We start from the raw sequence: 16391 nt of genomic DNA, 5'->3' as shown, positions 1-16391 counted from the left end.
CTCTGATTGTATCCTCAGAAGCACTCAGGACCAGGAGATATGGGGGCAGTGAGACAGATTCCTAACCTGGATGGATCCTCTAGATACGCTACAGAGGGAGACAGGCCCCATGGAAATTTCCCTATAATACTCTATGGAGTCCTGCTCCTGAAACATGTTTCATTTCTTCTAAAATATTCCTGAGTTCTCATTTTAAGGATGGCCACGGTTTGAACAGTTTAAACTACTTGAAGATTCAGGCTAAGTTCTTGAAAGATCACATCCCAGTTAGAGTTTATTACAAGTCATAGACTTTCTAAATTTGCAGAGTGTGAGCCAAGGCTAAAACTACACTCATTATCTCCTCAAATTCTTGTTTTTAATATTCTATTTGATTCTCAAAATTTAAGCCAAAACTGTTAGACACAGGATTGCATTATCCCTCCTAGGTCAACAGAACGTCCCTTCCAAGTCAGCTGGAAATCTAGGTGATGCTGATGACATGTGGGAGCTGAGACAGACGTAGCCATAGTAGTGCTGTGCCCGGTGACTAAATGACCACACTCCTTCCACTATGGGAGCTGTTTCTGTCCTGGGGAATAGAAAAACACACACAAAAAAATCCAGTCAGCTGGGATCTACTATCTACGCATAGAGTAGGAGGCGCTAGATTCTGGTGTAAATCCTTGGTAAGTGGTAGCCACTGAGACAGATCTGAACCTTAAAAATACTTCTTGATTCTTCATGAAGCCACTCTTCCCTGGGCTTAGATTTTTCTTCTTTCCTACCTCTCTGGAGCCACCCTCAAATACCTTTAATTTCTTATCATTGCTCACAGTCTCATTCATTCTGCCTCTTGCTGATTTTTAACAAGTTGCAGTCTCCCTTAGCCTGAGGAAAAGGCTCCCCGTTCTGTTCATAGTCCGTCTCTACCATTCATTCATGAAGACATGGCTCGATTTTCCCTGGCTTATTTATATTCTCCTGAACCATTCCTTCTCAGCTCTTTCTACAAAGTTTACCTTCATACCTTAGTGTTTCTCTGAAGCTATTTTTCAAACATCATTAACTATCTTCTACTGACAAAACTCAATGACATTTCGTCCACTTGATCTTTCAGCTTTTTTTTTTAAATGCTCTGTGAAGGCTAAGACTATGGTTTACATTTCTCTTATTATTGTAGAGATCATTTTAAAAAAGATTTATTTATTTATGCATACAAGAGCTTGGGTAAAGGCTAGAGGTGCAGGGGTGTGTGTGTGTGTGTGTGTGTGTGTGTGTGTGTGTGTGTGTGTATTCACCAGAGACAGAATGGGGAGCAGAACAGGCGTATTGACTGAAATGCACTGCCAAGGGGAGCAGCGGGCAAGACAGGAGAGGTCTGCTGTGCCATGTGCGTCAGCTCCCTGGCAGAGATAGAACTCATTCTGCAGTGGCTGCCAATTGCTATATAGTGTTGAGACTTAACCCCTTGTGCCACAAGGGTGGCCCTAGGGATCATTTTTAATGTAAGTTTTGAATACCTACAGCCAGAGTCCATGATTGTGACCTTTCTCATTGAAATGGCAAAATAAGATATCTGTCCTAAAATACTATATATGTATGTATATTTATGTTGCTATAAAATGTTTTCATTTTATCAGGAGAGTGAATTTTAGGGGACATGATTTCTAATCAAAATGCTGTGGCATGGTTGCTTTCTGAAACAAGGAAAGGAAAGATAGGGCAAAAGGAAGTTGTCCAGGGCTCACTGAAGAAAAATCTAGACATTATTGGGTAATAGACTTCTTTACTGAAAGTAAAAGATTAAGCATCTCAATCTAAAAGAACATTTTTAAAATTAAATCAGAGTCAAGAAAAGTAGAAAAGATTATTTTGAATTTTCTACAGAAAGTATGAGTTTAGCTTTGAGAAAAAAAAATGTGGTAGTTTTCACATGTATTCAAATAGGTATGTATAAGTCAAGTTCAGAACAAAACAGAAACACCTTTTGTGAATCCCTTTCTGATAGGGCAAGATAGAAAGAAAGACAGTCCATTTGAAGGAGACCAGGAAATAGGTACCACCATTGGAAACCACTGGAATTTAAAGTTTGAGGTTATGGGAAATTCCTCAGCATAACTCTGGCATTTTCTAATGGGCAACCCACAGAGAATGGTTCTTATGTGTTTCAGATTCCTAAGAAATCATATGCATGAGTCCCTGTCTGTTGGAATCTACTTAATAAATGTTGTTCTTGAGAGAAAAGGTTTCCAGGTGAGTCAATGCTTTTTTTTGGTTAATTAATATTGCTCTGAATATTTAATAAAACATTTAGAAAAAGTATTTTCTAAAAAGTTATGGTACAGCTGGTACTGCTGAAAGCTTGACTTTTTAGGAAAGTCATTGATCTTAACTCGGGACTCAACTTCACGTCCTGTGTAATCAAAGACCGCCATCTAGTGGCCTTATTGTATTACAACTTCTGGAGTTAGCTGCAAATGCCAGATTCTTGGGAGGCTAGGAAGGTGTCAGGGAAGCAGTCAGTCGAGCCAAGGAGAGGAGAGAAATAGGAGACTCTGGCCCCACCTAAAGGCATTAACAATTCAAATTACAAACAACACACTGTGCCCTTCAAATAAAACAATCTTCCAAATCAAACTTTGGTCCTGGGCCTCTGTTCACTCTGAATATGTATGCTCAGTTGAATGTGATAAAGTAAAATAACTCTCTGGGAGATAAGTTCAGAGAGTTCCAAAACAATGATGGCTTTTAGAAGTATCTTGAATGAAATCTTTGCCTCTTGAGAGCACCTTAACAACTGAATATTGAGTTTGCTCGTGAATTATTCCTGTGTACATCTCGATGATAAAGGAAGCTGTGATACTTTCATAAAATGGGATGAAATAAAGTCAACAGAAAACATCACTGTCCTATGTGATTGATTCCCTTCTTTTTCTCTAAGGAGGCAGCATGAATTATTGATAAAGGCACAGCCTTGAGAGCCAGAGGGCTATGCTCAAGCCCTGGCTTCACCCTCTAGTGGCCGTGTCTCCTGGGTGGGTTACTATATCTGGCTGAGCCTCACAGGGTGGGTTCAAGGATTAAATGAAATAAGATTTGAAAATGCTTTACCCCAGTGTCTGCAAAACATAACTGGTATTCTTTTTACTCTTCTCCTACTTATAAAAAGCCACCTAATTTAACTTCAAGAAAAAGCTGAGAATAGGACTTGGATTTTGAACCAAAACCTGAGTTTTCAATTACATTTTTCTATTAAAATGAAGAGATAGTTTAATCACTCTATTAATAGAGTCATAGTAGCTGTGCTGATTCTGACTGATTCTGTATTTTCATCCAGGGTGTAATTTTTTTACTGTAACATGGAAAAGTTATCCACTATAGCATGAAGATAATAATGCAAACCTCACAGGATATTATAAGGATTAAGAAAGATGTTACATATATGTCTACAGCTAAATAACACTTAGGAAAAAGACACTCCTGATTTTCATTTTTACTGGTCTTTTCCTCTCACGGGACATCTGTGAGAATAGGCCATAATCGTCAGTGATTACTTCACAAATGCCTGCAGGCCTCTGCTACCTTCCTCATGTATCATTCTCACAAGAAGTTTCTTTTCTGGAAAATCCAACACTGTGGCTGTCATAAGCTTCCTGTTCCTTTGCACATGCCCTGTGTGTGGCTGGTTCTCAAACCAGATCAGCAGAACTTGCATTTCCAAATGACAGTTGTTATTCTGCAATTCTTGTCCCCATAATACCCCTCAACTCTGGGAACTTCCCCTGAGTCTACTACGTATCTACTACTGAGTCTACTACTTTATCTCAACCGATGCAAAAACAGAAAAGAATTTTTGTCAAATAATCCTTTTTCATGGGTAGCTTGTAAGTTGACTCCGAAGGCAGGTCATGGCTATTTTTTAATGATGGCAACACAACTTTGCAAAGTGACAACATTAAAGGAATACTATTATTTGAATATATTAATCATAAAAAATTATTTTTAAGTCACATCTGAAAAAACCAGAGGGCCAAAAGGTCTGCATCCTTCTTTGTACCCTCTTAAGGTTATGATGGGCACCCATCACCACTTTGCCTGTTCAGTCTTCTAAAGTCTTGACCCATATTTGGGATATTAAGTTTTGTTTTGTTTTTCAAAGTCACTTTAACTAATGACCCTTTGTGAGGGTCTCATAGAGCCTCACCCTGAACACAACAGGACTTTGCACACTGGTTTGCAGCACCCAGAAGTGGCACACTTCAGTCTGTTTCTAATTTGGGGTATGGAAATACGTTGCTAAGTAGAGCAAGGCAGCTATGACAGGAAGTAAAGCCGAGTCATGAAGGCTGGTGTTCAGGTCTAGTTCCACTACTCACATGGTGCTTTATTATCCTGCGTCTCATTTCCTCATCTGTGAAATGTTGGGGGAGGGTGGACCTGCCTCATCTGCCTCATGGGCAAGACCAAAAATGAGAAGGCCCTTTGTTAGCAGCAAGCATGGAGCCTGTCCCCTGCCCTCTACACTCACTGCGTCACTTTTCGCTCTACACGGTGTCTCAAAGCCCACAGGGCAAATTGTACAGAACAGGGGAAAGGTACCCTCAGCGGTGGTATGTGAGGGGGCCTATGTCAGCTATTTCCGAGACTGGCTGAAGGTTCCTTCCTCCCGGTACCTGACCCTGAACTGAATGCCCCAGGCTCACCGAGCGCCTCTCCACACTTCCTTTTTTCCTGCCATTCTGGTCTGGAATGACATCCAGGGAGCAGTAGCTCGGTGGCTTCTCCTCAGGCCAGTTTGGAGACCGTGAGCGACGACGGGGGTGTGCCCTCCAACTTCTGGGCTGCTGCTCCTTCTCCTCTTCTGAGCTCCAAGAACTGAGGCCAGAAGGCAATGGAGGGGAGTAGCTTCGATGCCTGCGTCTCTGATGCCTCCGGTTGCCTTCCCGGGGGCTGGGCCTGTGGGGTCTCTCTGGGTATCGGCTCCTGAAAGGAGGGTGACTAGGCTGCCAGCGGGCCTCACTGGACGAGGGACCATCACTGAGGCTGTCCCTGTCTGACCAGGGTGTGGGTGACCCATGCAGCCTGGAGCTGTGATGACTTCTACTCCGCAGCTGGTCCAGCTCCCTTTGCTGCAATGCCCAGCGCTTAGGTTCCCGGTTTCGGAGCTCCTGGTGGAAATCAGGATAGTAGTGCTGCCTTCTCCCCTCCCTCATATCCCAGGGTCCAGGAGGAATCGGGGTGAGCCGTTGCTGGTGGGAGGAGCTGCTGGTCCTCTGTGAGGATGGCAGGTCTCTGGTCAGCGGCGGCAGGTGGATAATTCTGCGTTCCACAATCTCAGAGCCCAGGGAGGACAGCATACTGCAGGGATGGCCAGATCTGGCTTGAGGGTCCAGGGCCAGAGGCTGGGCTGGGTTGAGGTTCCGCAGCTCTTTCTCCAAATATTCTAGGACACCATTGGGGATGGGCGGGGGAGCGGTGGTCTGGGTCATCGGCATCTGTGCGAGGCTGGATCTCAGGGACAAATCTGAATGGAAACAAGGACAAGAACATGCAGAATGTCTGGCTCAAAACATGCTCCTCAGAATCAGGGGAGCAAAATGCCCCATTATTCAGCTTGTACCCACCCCCTCCCATCGCCAGTCATAAGGATACCCACACCCTATTTATCTTGAGGGCCTGATATAGCCCATGCTCCTACCCTTGCCCTCTGCCCTCTCCCCCCACCCCCATATCTCTGGCAAGGTTTACCTCGCTGCAGCAGTGGGTTCATTGGATAAGATGAGAACTGGGAGCTCCTGTCCGCCCCCCAGTATAGGGGTTTTTCCATCAGCTGAGGGCCTAGAACCTGAGCCTGCTTCATGTAGCGGTGGCGGGTCAGGGCTGCAGGGGGGAAAAGGAGAAATGCAGACCCTCAGCCAGGGCGAGGTCCATACCTCCCACTTCACTTCTCTCCACCTGGCAGCCTTTCCAAGAGACCCATCATAGTATCGCTCCTCAGAGTTCTTGCACCAGAATAAGAAGTAAGGGAATAGCAAATTAATCATCGCTCTGGCAAGGAGCTGAGAACAAATTTCCTAGGTAAGGGTGCAAGTCTTGCACCCCTGCTCTTAAAATTTGACTTCCTAGGCTCAAAAACATTTCATCATCCCGGCCTTTTCCAGGGTCACCTAAAATATATAGGCAGACACATGGGTGTTAGCAGGCCCAGGTCAACAAGGCCTTGATCCACAGGCCAAATACAGAAGGTACAGATGCAAAGGGCACTGTGAGTCAGGGGCTGCCAGGGAAGCTCAGGGCCACCTGCTCAGAGTGAAAAAAAGAAAAGGATGTAGATGTTGAGGTCAATGGGCAGAATTACTGGTAAAGGGAGCAGCAGACCAGGCCTGCAAAAGAGCAAACCAGTGGGCAGATGACAAGATAATTGCAAAAAAGCTGAAGTGGATCCCAGGAAACCCTTTCTGCTCTTCTCACCTTATTAACTTTTGGGGTTTTCCCTAAGTTGGTGGAATCTCTATGGTGGGAGGGAAGGAGGCGGAAAAGGGAGAAGGGAAATACCATCTCCTTTCAGAGCAAAGCAAATAATGTTAAACAGCATACAGGAGCCATAGAAATTTTACTCCAGTTGCTTATGTGTGGCTGCTCTAGAGCACACAACCCCCAGAGAGTGCAAATTAAAAACAAAAGCAATTCATTGTTTTTGTTCATGACTTTCTATTTTGAGGCAATTGTGACTCAGTGCCACGTGGTGCCAAGGCCCCTGTCTATCCATGCATGCAGGAAATATACTTGGGTGCTTTGTTTCATGTAGAAAGTGCCTCACTGAGTGCCCAGCCTGGCACTCACCTCCTCCTGGGTTCCAAGCCTGGTGCCTCTGCCCAAGCCTTCCCCCTGCCAGAGTAGGAAGGGGTAGCAGGCAGGTATTCTAGACCCCGCTGCACAGGGTAGGGATTTGCCAAAGCCAGCAGGTAAGGGGTCATCTAGATGGCGGCTACCCAGTGGCTCCAGTGTGAACCACACTTCCAGCACAACAGGAAGTGGTTGCAGCAGCGCCCTTAGAAATGTCCGGAGCTCCAGGCCTGATGTTGAGTCACAGACCAGCTTGGAGGAAATCAGATGCAAACATATAGCAGCTCACACAGCTGTCACACCTGCGTGCCAACGGACAGCTCTCCAGATCCCGTGAAGATACGTCCACACACTCAGCACTTTCGTCTCCCTCTTGCTAGTAGATGCCACCCCTTAGCTTCTAACACATGACACAGATGCCCTGCCTGATGCATGCCAGTCACTCTATGTAAGATAACCAATCCTCAGAGAAATATCTTTTTTTTTAAAGTTTCAAATATGTTTTATTTTTATTTTTTTAATTTTTTTAAACAATATTTGCTTCCCCCCACCCCCTCAGATTGAGTCCCCATAGAATTTCCTTCCCCAAGGCACCCGTGCACCATCACCTCAGTCCCCTGTGCTCTTCTCTCCCTCCCTCTGCTCCTTCTCCCTCCTCCTCCCCTGCAGTGTGTCATCAGAGAAATATCTTAATGTGGGACTCAGATGAGGAAGCTGGGCTCGAAGGGGTTACCTTCCCAGCCAATGTCCCTCTGTGACTGGCAGAGGTAGGGCATGACCCTGAGTGTCTGGTGTTGAAACCTCTGTTTTTTCTCAAACCACCAAGTCCCCAGACCCTTCATTTTTGTAATAAAGCAAAAAAGCAACCAACCAAACAGAAAAAAACCCACAAAACCATTCCCAGAAGAACGTCCTCACTTTATTTCTCTCCAGTCAGCTCTACACCTTTCAAAACCCACCCCAGGCTAGTCTCTGCTTCAAGGCCTGGGGACATCCGACCCACTCATCTCTCACCTCACCCCTCTACATGAATCCTGGTTTCTTCCAGATGGTACTATTACCTCTTCTGGCCCCTTTCTTTTCTTACTCTCCCAATTCAATATGAGATAAATGGAGAAAACTGCTGGACTTACTCCTTACTCCTCCAAATACTTTTTTTTAATTTTTTTTTTTTAATTTTTGCACAGGGAACTTTCTAAGACTGCTCCAGATGCTCCATGAGTCTTCCCATTAAATGTTCACACTCCTGATGAATCCACAGGCTCTCTTATTTGCTATGACCTTTTCCCCAAGGCGTTTCCTTTTGCTGATGCACAAGAACTGATGAGATCGGAAGAAAAAACACATTCTCTCAACAGCTCCACTGCCCTCCTGTCCTTGGAAGTAGCCCCATAGGGGTCTGGATCCCATGTCCAGAGACCCTCCTTTAGTCTAATACAACATGAGAAAATCTGTGCTTCCAACATACTCCCTGACTCTAATTCAAGGAGCCAAACGGGAGTTGACTATTGAGTTTTCTCTCTAGCATTTTGAGAAAGATGGGCTTTGAGGGTCAGAGGGACTGCAACTTGAGTCGCATCCTATACCAGCTGTGTGGTTTTATTTCCAGAGTGTCTGAGCCTGGTATCCTCATCTGGTAGTAGGGATTGCTGAGGTTAAATGAGGTGATATGTATGAAATGCCTAGTATATGGCAGGTAGTCAATAGATAGTAGCTCTCATTATTAAAAGAAATCATTATATTAAGTTGTTTCTTTTGCCTTAGATCTGATAGCAAACACATGTAGAGAGTAAACCACCAAAGGCATATGCTCATTTCTGAGGAAAACTGAGGTATAGTCTTTAAGACATTCCCCTTGTGACAGAAATGACAGTCAGCCTCACCCCTCCAGACACCTGTGCTTCCCTCTCCGCTCCCCTGCCCAGCCAGTATCACATCATGTGGGGTGCACCTGAAGATCTCCAGCTGTGAACCATTCCTTACCAATCCCCCACGCTTACAGAACTTATTCTTTGACCTCTTGATGCATCGCCATGCAGTCGTTTCACTTTTTCTTATACTACCACCCCCTCTGAATTGGCTGGCCAGTGAAAGCCTCAGGAGCTTCCTAGAATTCCATGTCCCTGAACTCTTATCATTTCAGCTTTAGGGAACCACCAGCAGATGCTTTCTGACCCCATGCTGGAGAGCTGGCTACACAGTCAGATAACTCACCTCCACACAAACATGCCTTTCCTTGACTAATCTACCAACTGTGTTCCCCCCTCCAGAGCAGCTTAAACATTCCCCACTTCTCATGCCTTCCCTCTCTGTGAACTTTCAGCTGATGGTATTGTTTTTGTTGAGGAAGAGGAAGGAAACCTGGACATAGAATCAAGAGACCTAGGTCTAGTCCAAGGCTCACTACGAATGAGCTGTGTGTAATTTTGGACAGTCTGTCTGGACCTCACTTTCCTCAGCTGCAAGAGGCCTGGGGAGGTGGGTGGCAGAGATCAGAGATTCTCAGAGTTTCCCGTGACCCAATGCAGGGTGTGCCTAGGGGTTCTGTGATCAGGCAGCCAGTAACCAATATAGGGAGAAAGTTCTTTCTTCAGTTGTTATGGAATAAGATTCACTTTTAATAACCTTCATCTTTAAGTTCTGCTGTGGGTGGTTTACTAGTAAACCACTAGGTGAATTATCAAGAATTGCTGAAATTTGGTGTCATTTTCATTTTTCTCATCTGTGGTCCTCTATTAACTCTCAGTGGAAAGTTGGAGTAGGTTGGGGAGGTAGTCTGTGGTCAGAGAAGTTCAAGAACCACAGATATCACTCTCAAGGCTTTCTTTTGTGTCTAGAGTTATGATTTGCTGAAATCAAGACATGCTGGTGTGAGCTTGCTCCTGTAGCTTCTTCTCTTATATTATAATTATGTTCCACATTTTAACAACGTCCTCTCTCTCTTCAGAGGTAAGGCTATCTTTCCTTTCTAAAGGGAGTCCTTTCATTGTAAGCTGATGTCATTCCCACTGGCTCCATCAACCCTTAGTAATCACCTTACTTTACTCACTTGATACTGGTGTAGGGTAAGGAGAAAAATGTCAGGCTTTTCTGCCCTCCCACCATCAGGATAGATGATGGATCCTTGCAGTCCTGAATGGATGCCTGAAGGCGGGCACCTGGAATAGGGTGTGGGCATATGTAGATGGGATTCACCTGGGCTAAGACTGGGCTTTTAAGTATGGTGTCATGGGGATGTCAGCAGGAACAGAGAAGCTGAGAGAAGAAGAAGAGAAGCAGAGAACGCTAGAGAGAGCCCAGATAGAGTGAAGATTTGCAGGGGGCTAGGAGGACTGCCAGCCTCCCGGCCGCCCAACATCCCTGCCTGCCATGTGCCTGGTAAATCTAAATAAAAGACCTGCAAAAACCACTGAGGACTCTGACTCCTCCTTTACCCGGTCTGTTGGATCAGAAAACCTGCTCTGTGGTATTCCTGACCCTACGCTGGCCTTGGCCCTTTGTCTACAAATATGCTTAGGATTATCTTATTCTAAAAAGAGCAATAGTCACACACACACCCTTTCCCTTCCACGAGATTTCCTTAACAGCCCCTTGTCCCCATCATGTAATCTGCTCAATGAACTTCTCAGTACAGTATGCCCTAGTGACTCACTTTGAAAGTGACCTCATCTGCTTAAGCCCAGGGATCTTTATTTGTGTATTTCTTTATTTTACCAGTTCTTCTAAATGAACACTAACCACTTAAGAGAACGCAGTTTCCCCCAGAACCTGTTTATCAGGTTACTGACAGTGGATGTAGTTATCACTTATGCAGGCTTTGTCTTTAGTCCTGCCTGTTTTGAGTGCCCCGCTGCCTCGGGAGTCTAAGAAGGCATTATGGAAAATTTTCCCCTCACCTCATTCTATGTATTACTATTCCTGTGATTGTGACCTCATGGTGCCTCTTCCAGAGGCTGCTAACAGGTAGGGAGCTCCATGGCTCAATCCTGAGCTCTCTGCTACTTTTCCTCTCTATAAAGAGTTCACTGGCGTCTCAGCCAGGCCCGCATAATCCACATACAGAAGCTGTGGCAGCCTCTGTTGTAGGAGATTCAGGCAGTGCTAAGTCAGATGAACTGAGTTTCAGCATGCACCGCCTCCGCTACTTACTAATGTGATTTCTTTGACCTTCAGTTTCCTCATCTGTTAGTGATGATACCTGCCTTCTAGGGTTGTACGGACTCAATAAGAAAATACATGCAGAGGGCTTTACAAATGGCAGACAGCCAACAAAAGTTAGTTCTCTTTTCCTGTAAGACAGCAACCTCGGAACACAGGCCTGAAACCAGACACAGACCATTGACCTTCTTGACACAATAATTTAGGTTTAGTTTCTATCTTAAGAGGCAATTCCTTATTGTTCCTTTAATTTTTTTTTTCAAATGGACTAAAATGGTAAGAACAGTTATTTCTGGGTGCACAGATTAGTTTTTATATTTTCCTGAATTTCTCAAATATTCTACAATGTAATATTTTACTTACATCATCAGAAAAAGGAAATGTTAAAAAAACACTTACTCGTTCCATTTAAAGCAGTTGATCCCACTCCATCTATTGACTAAGAAAAGGTCTATGAAGAATAATGTTATATTCTTTTTGCCTTCACCATGCATTCTGCAGCCAAATTTTAAGGGCTTGTCCTAATTATACTTAAAAGGTTAAATTTTGGGCCTCCCTGGTGGCACAAGGGGTTAAGACGCAACCTATGAAGCTGTCCGCAGCCACTGCAGCACGAGTTCAATCCCCGGCAAGGGAGCTACCCACATAGCACAGCAGATTTTTCTTGACTCCCCCGCTGCTCCCCTCAGCAGTGTATTTCAGCCATTCTGCCTGTTCTGTTCCCCACTCTGCCTCTTGTGAATCCTCTCACCTGACACACCTCTGGCCTATACCACAGTTTTTGTATGCATAAATAAATAAATCTTTAAAAAAAAAAGGTTAAATTTTAACTCAAAGGCAGATCACATTAAAGCAAGATTTTCTAATGCCTCTTTTCTTTGTAAAAGTGTGGCCCCCAGGCCAGCACTGTATCACCTGAAAACTTTTGAGATATACAAATTCTCAGGTCTACCCCAGGCCAATTAAATCAGAATCGCTGATTGTTGAGAGGTGGAGCCAGTGATTCCGTTTTAACAAGCCCTCCAGGTGATTCTTAATTTTGAAAACCACCTGTCTCGGCTCCGTTCTTTTCAAGTCATCTGCAAGAAGTGGCCTTGTCTCTCACTGCTATATTCAAACCACTTCCTCCAGTCACCTGATGTCCCAGCAAGGTCTATGCTAGGAGCAAGGCAAACCAGGGCCACTGAGGAAATGCCATCTGTAGACAGAGCCATCTGAAGGAGGCCTCAGGCAGGCTAGGATGTGGAGAAGCAGAAGTCCTTCTACTTGACTCCATAGCTTCCCCCAAGAATCATTTCTGGGCTAAGCTTAAAGGCCTCGAAGTCTGTGATGAGAGAAAGGGCATAGAGGAGAACCTGAAACCAAAGGGCGTATGAAGCTGATCTGATTGGGGTATTGGGCACCAACACTTCCCTAGCCCAGTGCTTGTCCGTTTCCTCTCACCTTCCTCAGGGCAGCAGCAGCGGTCGGGACAGCAGGGACAGCGAACATAGCAGCAGCAATACTGGGGACAGCACTGACACCAGCACACTCCGATCAGCAGGAGGAGGAGGAGGGCTCCAAGAGTGATGAAGATCACTGTCAGCCAGTCTGCAGGGGAGAAGTTTAGCAGGGGGTGAATGAGACATGCAGGGGAAAGCTTCCAGCTGTGCAGCTCCGCACCTATAGGTTAAGGTTGAGCAAAAAAGTGTTTAGCCACTAAACACTTTGAACATTAAATGTTCTTTTAAATTTAAACAAATGTAAGAAAACCGCAGAGGTTGGCAATCCAATAGCAATGACTTGGGCTTATTTCTGTTTTTGTTTTATTTTATATGTCAAAGAGCCATCGTGGTGGGGAGGTCAGACATGAAGTTCCAAGAGCACTTACGCAGGACGATGAGCTTCACCTCCTTATCTGGGTCTCCTGAAGTATCCCCTGGAGCCTCAATGGTGCAGTAATACACTCCATGGTCCCACCACATAACTTCATTAATCACAAGATCGGCTCCTGCCAGGAAGGAAGAAGAAAGTGCTAGTGGTTAAAAGAAAGGGGAGTGGTTTCTGAACTATAGAAGGCTCGAGACTCCAGAACTGTCCTTTCATATCCTAAGAGGGCTTTGGTAATTCAGAGAAAGACCTCCATTTCTTCCTTGGGGATCTTTCTCATTCTCCAAACAGAATAATGATGGCATAACTGACCACTCATTGAAATTTTGGGTACCTCATCTCATTTAATTCCCACCAGAACTCTGTAAGTGGGTGAGGTAGAGATTACCAGGAGTTTTCCAATGTCTATTTTCCCTTTCTCCCATGGTCATAGAGTTTTTGATTATGTGCTGAATAAAGGCTTCCAGAATAAAGTTAATGTATCACGTTTTATCATACAGCTGGGCATAGACATGTGACTCAGTTCTGTCTAATAGATTGTATATGAAAGTGTCACATGATGCCCCTGAGGAATATTCTTTAAAAAGATTTGGCAACACCTTTGCCCTTTTCTTCTTCATTTTTTCTACACTGGTATCTGGAAAGCAAATATGATGGCTACCATCTTGAATCCCTTACTTATTGGTAAGCTGAAAGGAGGACTCAATGGAACAGAGCCACCACACCAGTTTTGTCCCTCTGTTAACATCCGAATTATGTATGAGAAGAAAATCAAACTTCTTTATTGGTTTAATCACTAATATTTTAGGTTATTGATAACTTGCAATCAAACTTAATCCTGATATAGTGGGTATAATAATTAGCTGCATTTCATAGAAGGAAACCAAGATTACAGGAGGCTAAGGAACTGGACTAGCAACATACAGATAATGCTTAACAGAAGCAGGTTGAAACCCATGTTTTTCTGCCTCAAAACTGTGGCTTTCAACCACTATGCTCTACTGTCCTCATCAAACTGTATGGAAAACTCTACAGCCTGCATCCCTTACCAGCCTACAGTAAAAAGTAATCTATGGATGTTAGAGGAGCAGGTTATGAGATGAACCTCAATAAGTAAGGGTAAAATGCAATATGTTAGGAGTAAATGTTACTTAAGAAAAGAATGTCAGTTTTCATAGGTACCAAGAGTTGAGCTACCCATTATGATAGATGAGTGGTTATGTTCAAGTGTAGTAAATGCAATAAATGTTCACTAAAGGCCTTTTGTGGGTCCAGCACTATTTCAGACACTACTTCAGGAGATCCTTCCTGAAAGCCTAAAGTCCTGCCAGAGTCATTAACACAGGCTCTAAGTCCCTGATGTCTTACCTGCAGTGAGCGCTAAGGGACATCTTTACATCTCTAAAGACCCAACATTACAGACTTGCTCCTGCTTACTTGGCAGGCATAGCTGCAATTCTGTTTGTCAAGAAATATTTATTGAGAAATGCTGCTGGGAAAACTGGGTCGCTACATGCAAAAGAATGAAGCCTGACTACTACCTAACACCATGCACAAAAACCAACTCAAAATGGATTAAAGAACTAGACATAAGACCTGAAATCATAAAATACATAGAAGGAAATATAGGCGAAACACTACATGATATGCACATCAAAGACATCTTTACAGACACATCACCCAAAGCAGTGATAGTGAAGGCAAAGATAAACAGCTGGGACTACATCAAATTAAAGAGCTTCTGCACAGCAAAAGAGACAATAACAAAAACAAAGAGAAACCCCACTGACTGTGAGAACATTTTTGCACACAACACTAATGATAAAGGACTGATCACAAAAATCTACAAAGAGCTGATGAGACTCAACAAAAACAAAGAAAATAATCCAGTCAAAAAATGGGCAGAAGAGCTAAAAAGAAACATCTCTGAAGAGGAAATGCAAATGGCCAACAGGCATATGAAAAAATGTTCAACATCACTTGTAATCAGGGAAATGCAAATCAAAATTACCATGAGATACCATCTTACATCAGTGAGAATGGCACATATTTAAAAAACTAGCAACAACAAATGTTGGCGAGGTTGTGGAGAAAAAGGAACTCTCCTGCACTGCTGGTGGGAGTGCAAACTGGTCCAACCACTATGGAGAGCTGTGTGGAGATTTCTGGACCTACTAAACATAGAGCTTCCATATGATCCAGCGATTCCACTCGTAGGTATTAACCCAAAGGACACAGAAACATCAATTCCAAAGAGCACCTGCACCCCTATGTTTACAGCAGCACTATTTACAATAGCTAAGCTTTGGAAACAACCCAAGTGCCCAAAAATAGATGGCTGGATCAAGAAGATGTGGTACATATACACCATGGAATATTACTCAGCATTCAAAAAAGATAAACACATGCAATTTACAGCAACATGGATGGAGCTGGAAGGGATCATGCTCAGCGAAATAAGTCAGAAAGAAAAAGAAAAATACCAGATGGTCTCACTCATAGCAGGAATCTAGAAACTTAAATAAGGGACCAGGAAAAAGAATAAGTATAAGAAAGAAAATACAAAATCAACAAACAACTAGGAACCAGAGACACTCTATGGGGGGTGGGGGGCGGGGAAAGGAGGGTTTGGGGTCAAAATAAGGGGGTTGTAATTGTATGGGGAATATAAAAATAAAATTTAAATTAAAAAAAGATATATTTATTGAGGAAATGAAACAAAAATGCGAGGTCATGCAACAGTAAAGCTAACTTCAACTTCTGTTTCCTTTGCTTTCTACGTCAATCGCTACGATTTTTTTCCTACCCAAGGTTTTCCAAACCTACTACCTTTCCCAGAATTAAACTTAGCCCTGACTTGGAAGAATGGTAAAAGTGCTTTGGAAGGCAATTCTCCCTCAAAGGTTAATGTGTATTATAAATTTATCCCAAATTTTATTGGAGACATAGAGATTGTTTTAGGAATATCAAAGTAATGAGGGTATAAAGATATGTTGATATTTCAATTGATTCAAGAACTGATTTGACATGATTATTTCAAATGATGCAAACATGGGCATAAAAGTTTCAGAAAACAAGGATTCCGGGAAGTCACAACAAGCCTGGAGGTAGAAATGAAAATGAAGGAAAATATTGCTTTCCTATGAGAGTAAAAGGGAGACAGAGTTTGATCAATGTGGTTGAGTAGAATTAGTGGACAGCACTGCTCAAAGCTAGGAAAGGATACTGAAGAGCAGGGATTTTTATCCTCCAAAAACAATAAAGAGAGTTAAAGAGGCTTTAAACTTTGCAGTTAGATCAGAGCTTTTTGGAGAAAGGAGAACCATTCTTACTCCTTGAGGAAGCACCTAGAGACTGGAAAAGAAAGTCAATGTTCCCTTAAAGCCAGGGTTCAAGGGCTGATTTGGGGAAATCAGAGGTTGAGTGCAATAGGTTCAGACTTAAATATTACATTTAAGGTATTACAGAAAAAGTTGGAAGCAATTGTTAAACTGACTCCCTCAACAGTTACAGAATATTCACTGATTTCCTTACAG

The 16391-nt window shown here is 43.5% G+C and overlaps 1 protein-coding gene across 1 annotated transcript in view; it reads right to left on the bottom strand.

The window, feature by feature from the left end:
• Positions 1–427: 427 nt before the first annotated feature.
• ILDR1 (immunoglobulin like domain containing receptor 1) overlaps positions 428–16391 on the bottom strand; it is a 33666-nt gene continuing 17702 nt past the window's right edge. The window contains exons 4-8 of the mRNA XM_037526609.2: positions 12857–12976; positions 12430–12576; positions 5731–5862; positions 4686–5506; positions 428–571 (exon numbers count right to left, since the gene is read on the bottom strand). Coding sequence (XP_037382506.1) covers positions 530–571; positions 4686–5506; positions 5731–5862; positions 12430–12576; positions 12857–12976 — 1262 coding nt within the window. The 3' untranslated portion in view covers positions 428–529. The remainder of the gene's footprint in view (positions 572–4685; positions 5507–5730; positions 5863–12429; positions 12577–12856; positions 12977–16391) is intronic.

Source organism: Talpa occidentalis, unplaced genomic scaffold, assembly GCF_014898055.3.
Source record: "Talpa occidentalis isolate TD23 unplaced genomic scaffold, MPIMG_talOcc4v2.1 talOcc4.4, whole genome shotgun sequence".
Classification (NCBI taxonomy): domain Eukaryota; kingdom Metazoa; phylum Chordata; class Mammalia; order Eulipotyphla; family Talpidae; genus Talpa; species Talpa occidentalis.
The sequence above is the reverse complement of the archived record's forward strand: the minus strand, read 5'-3'. Positions and strand labels throughout refer to the sequence as shown.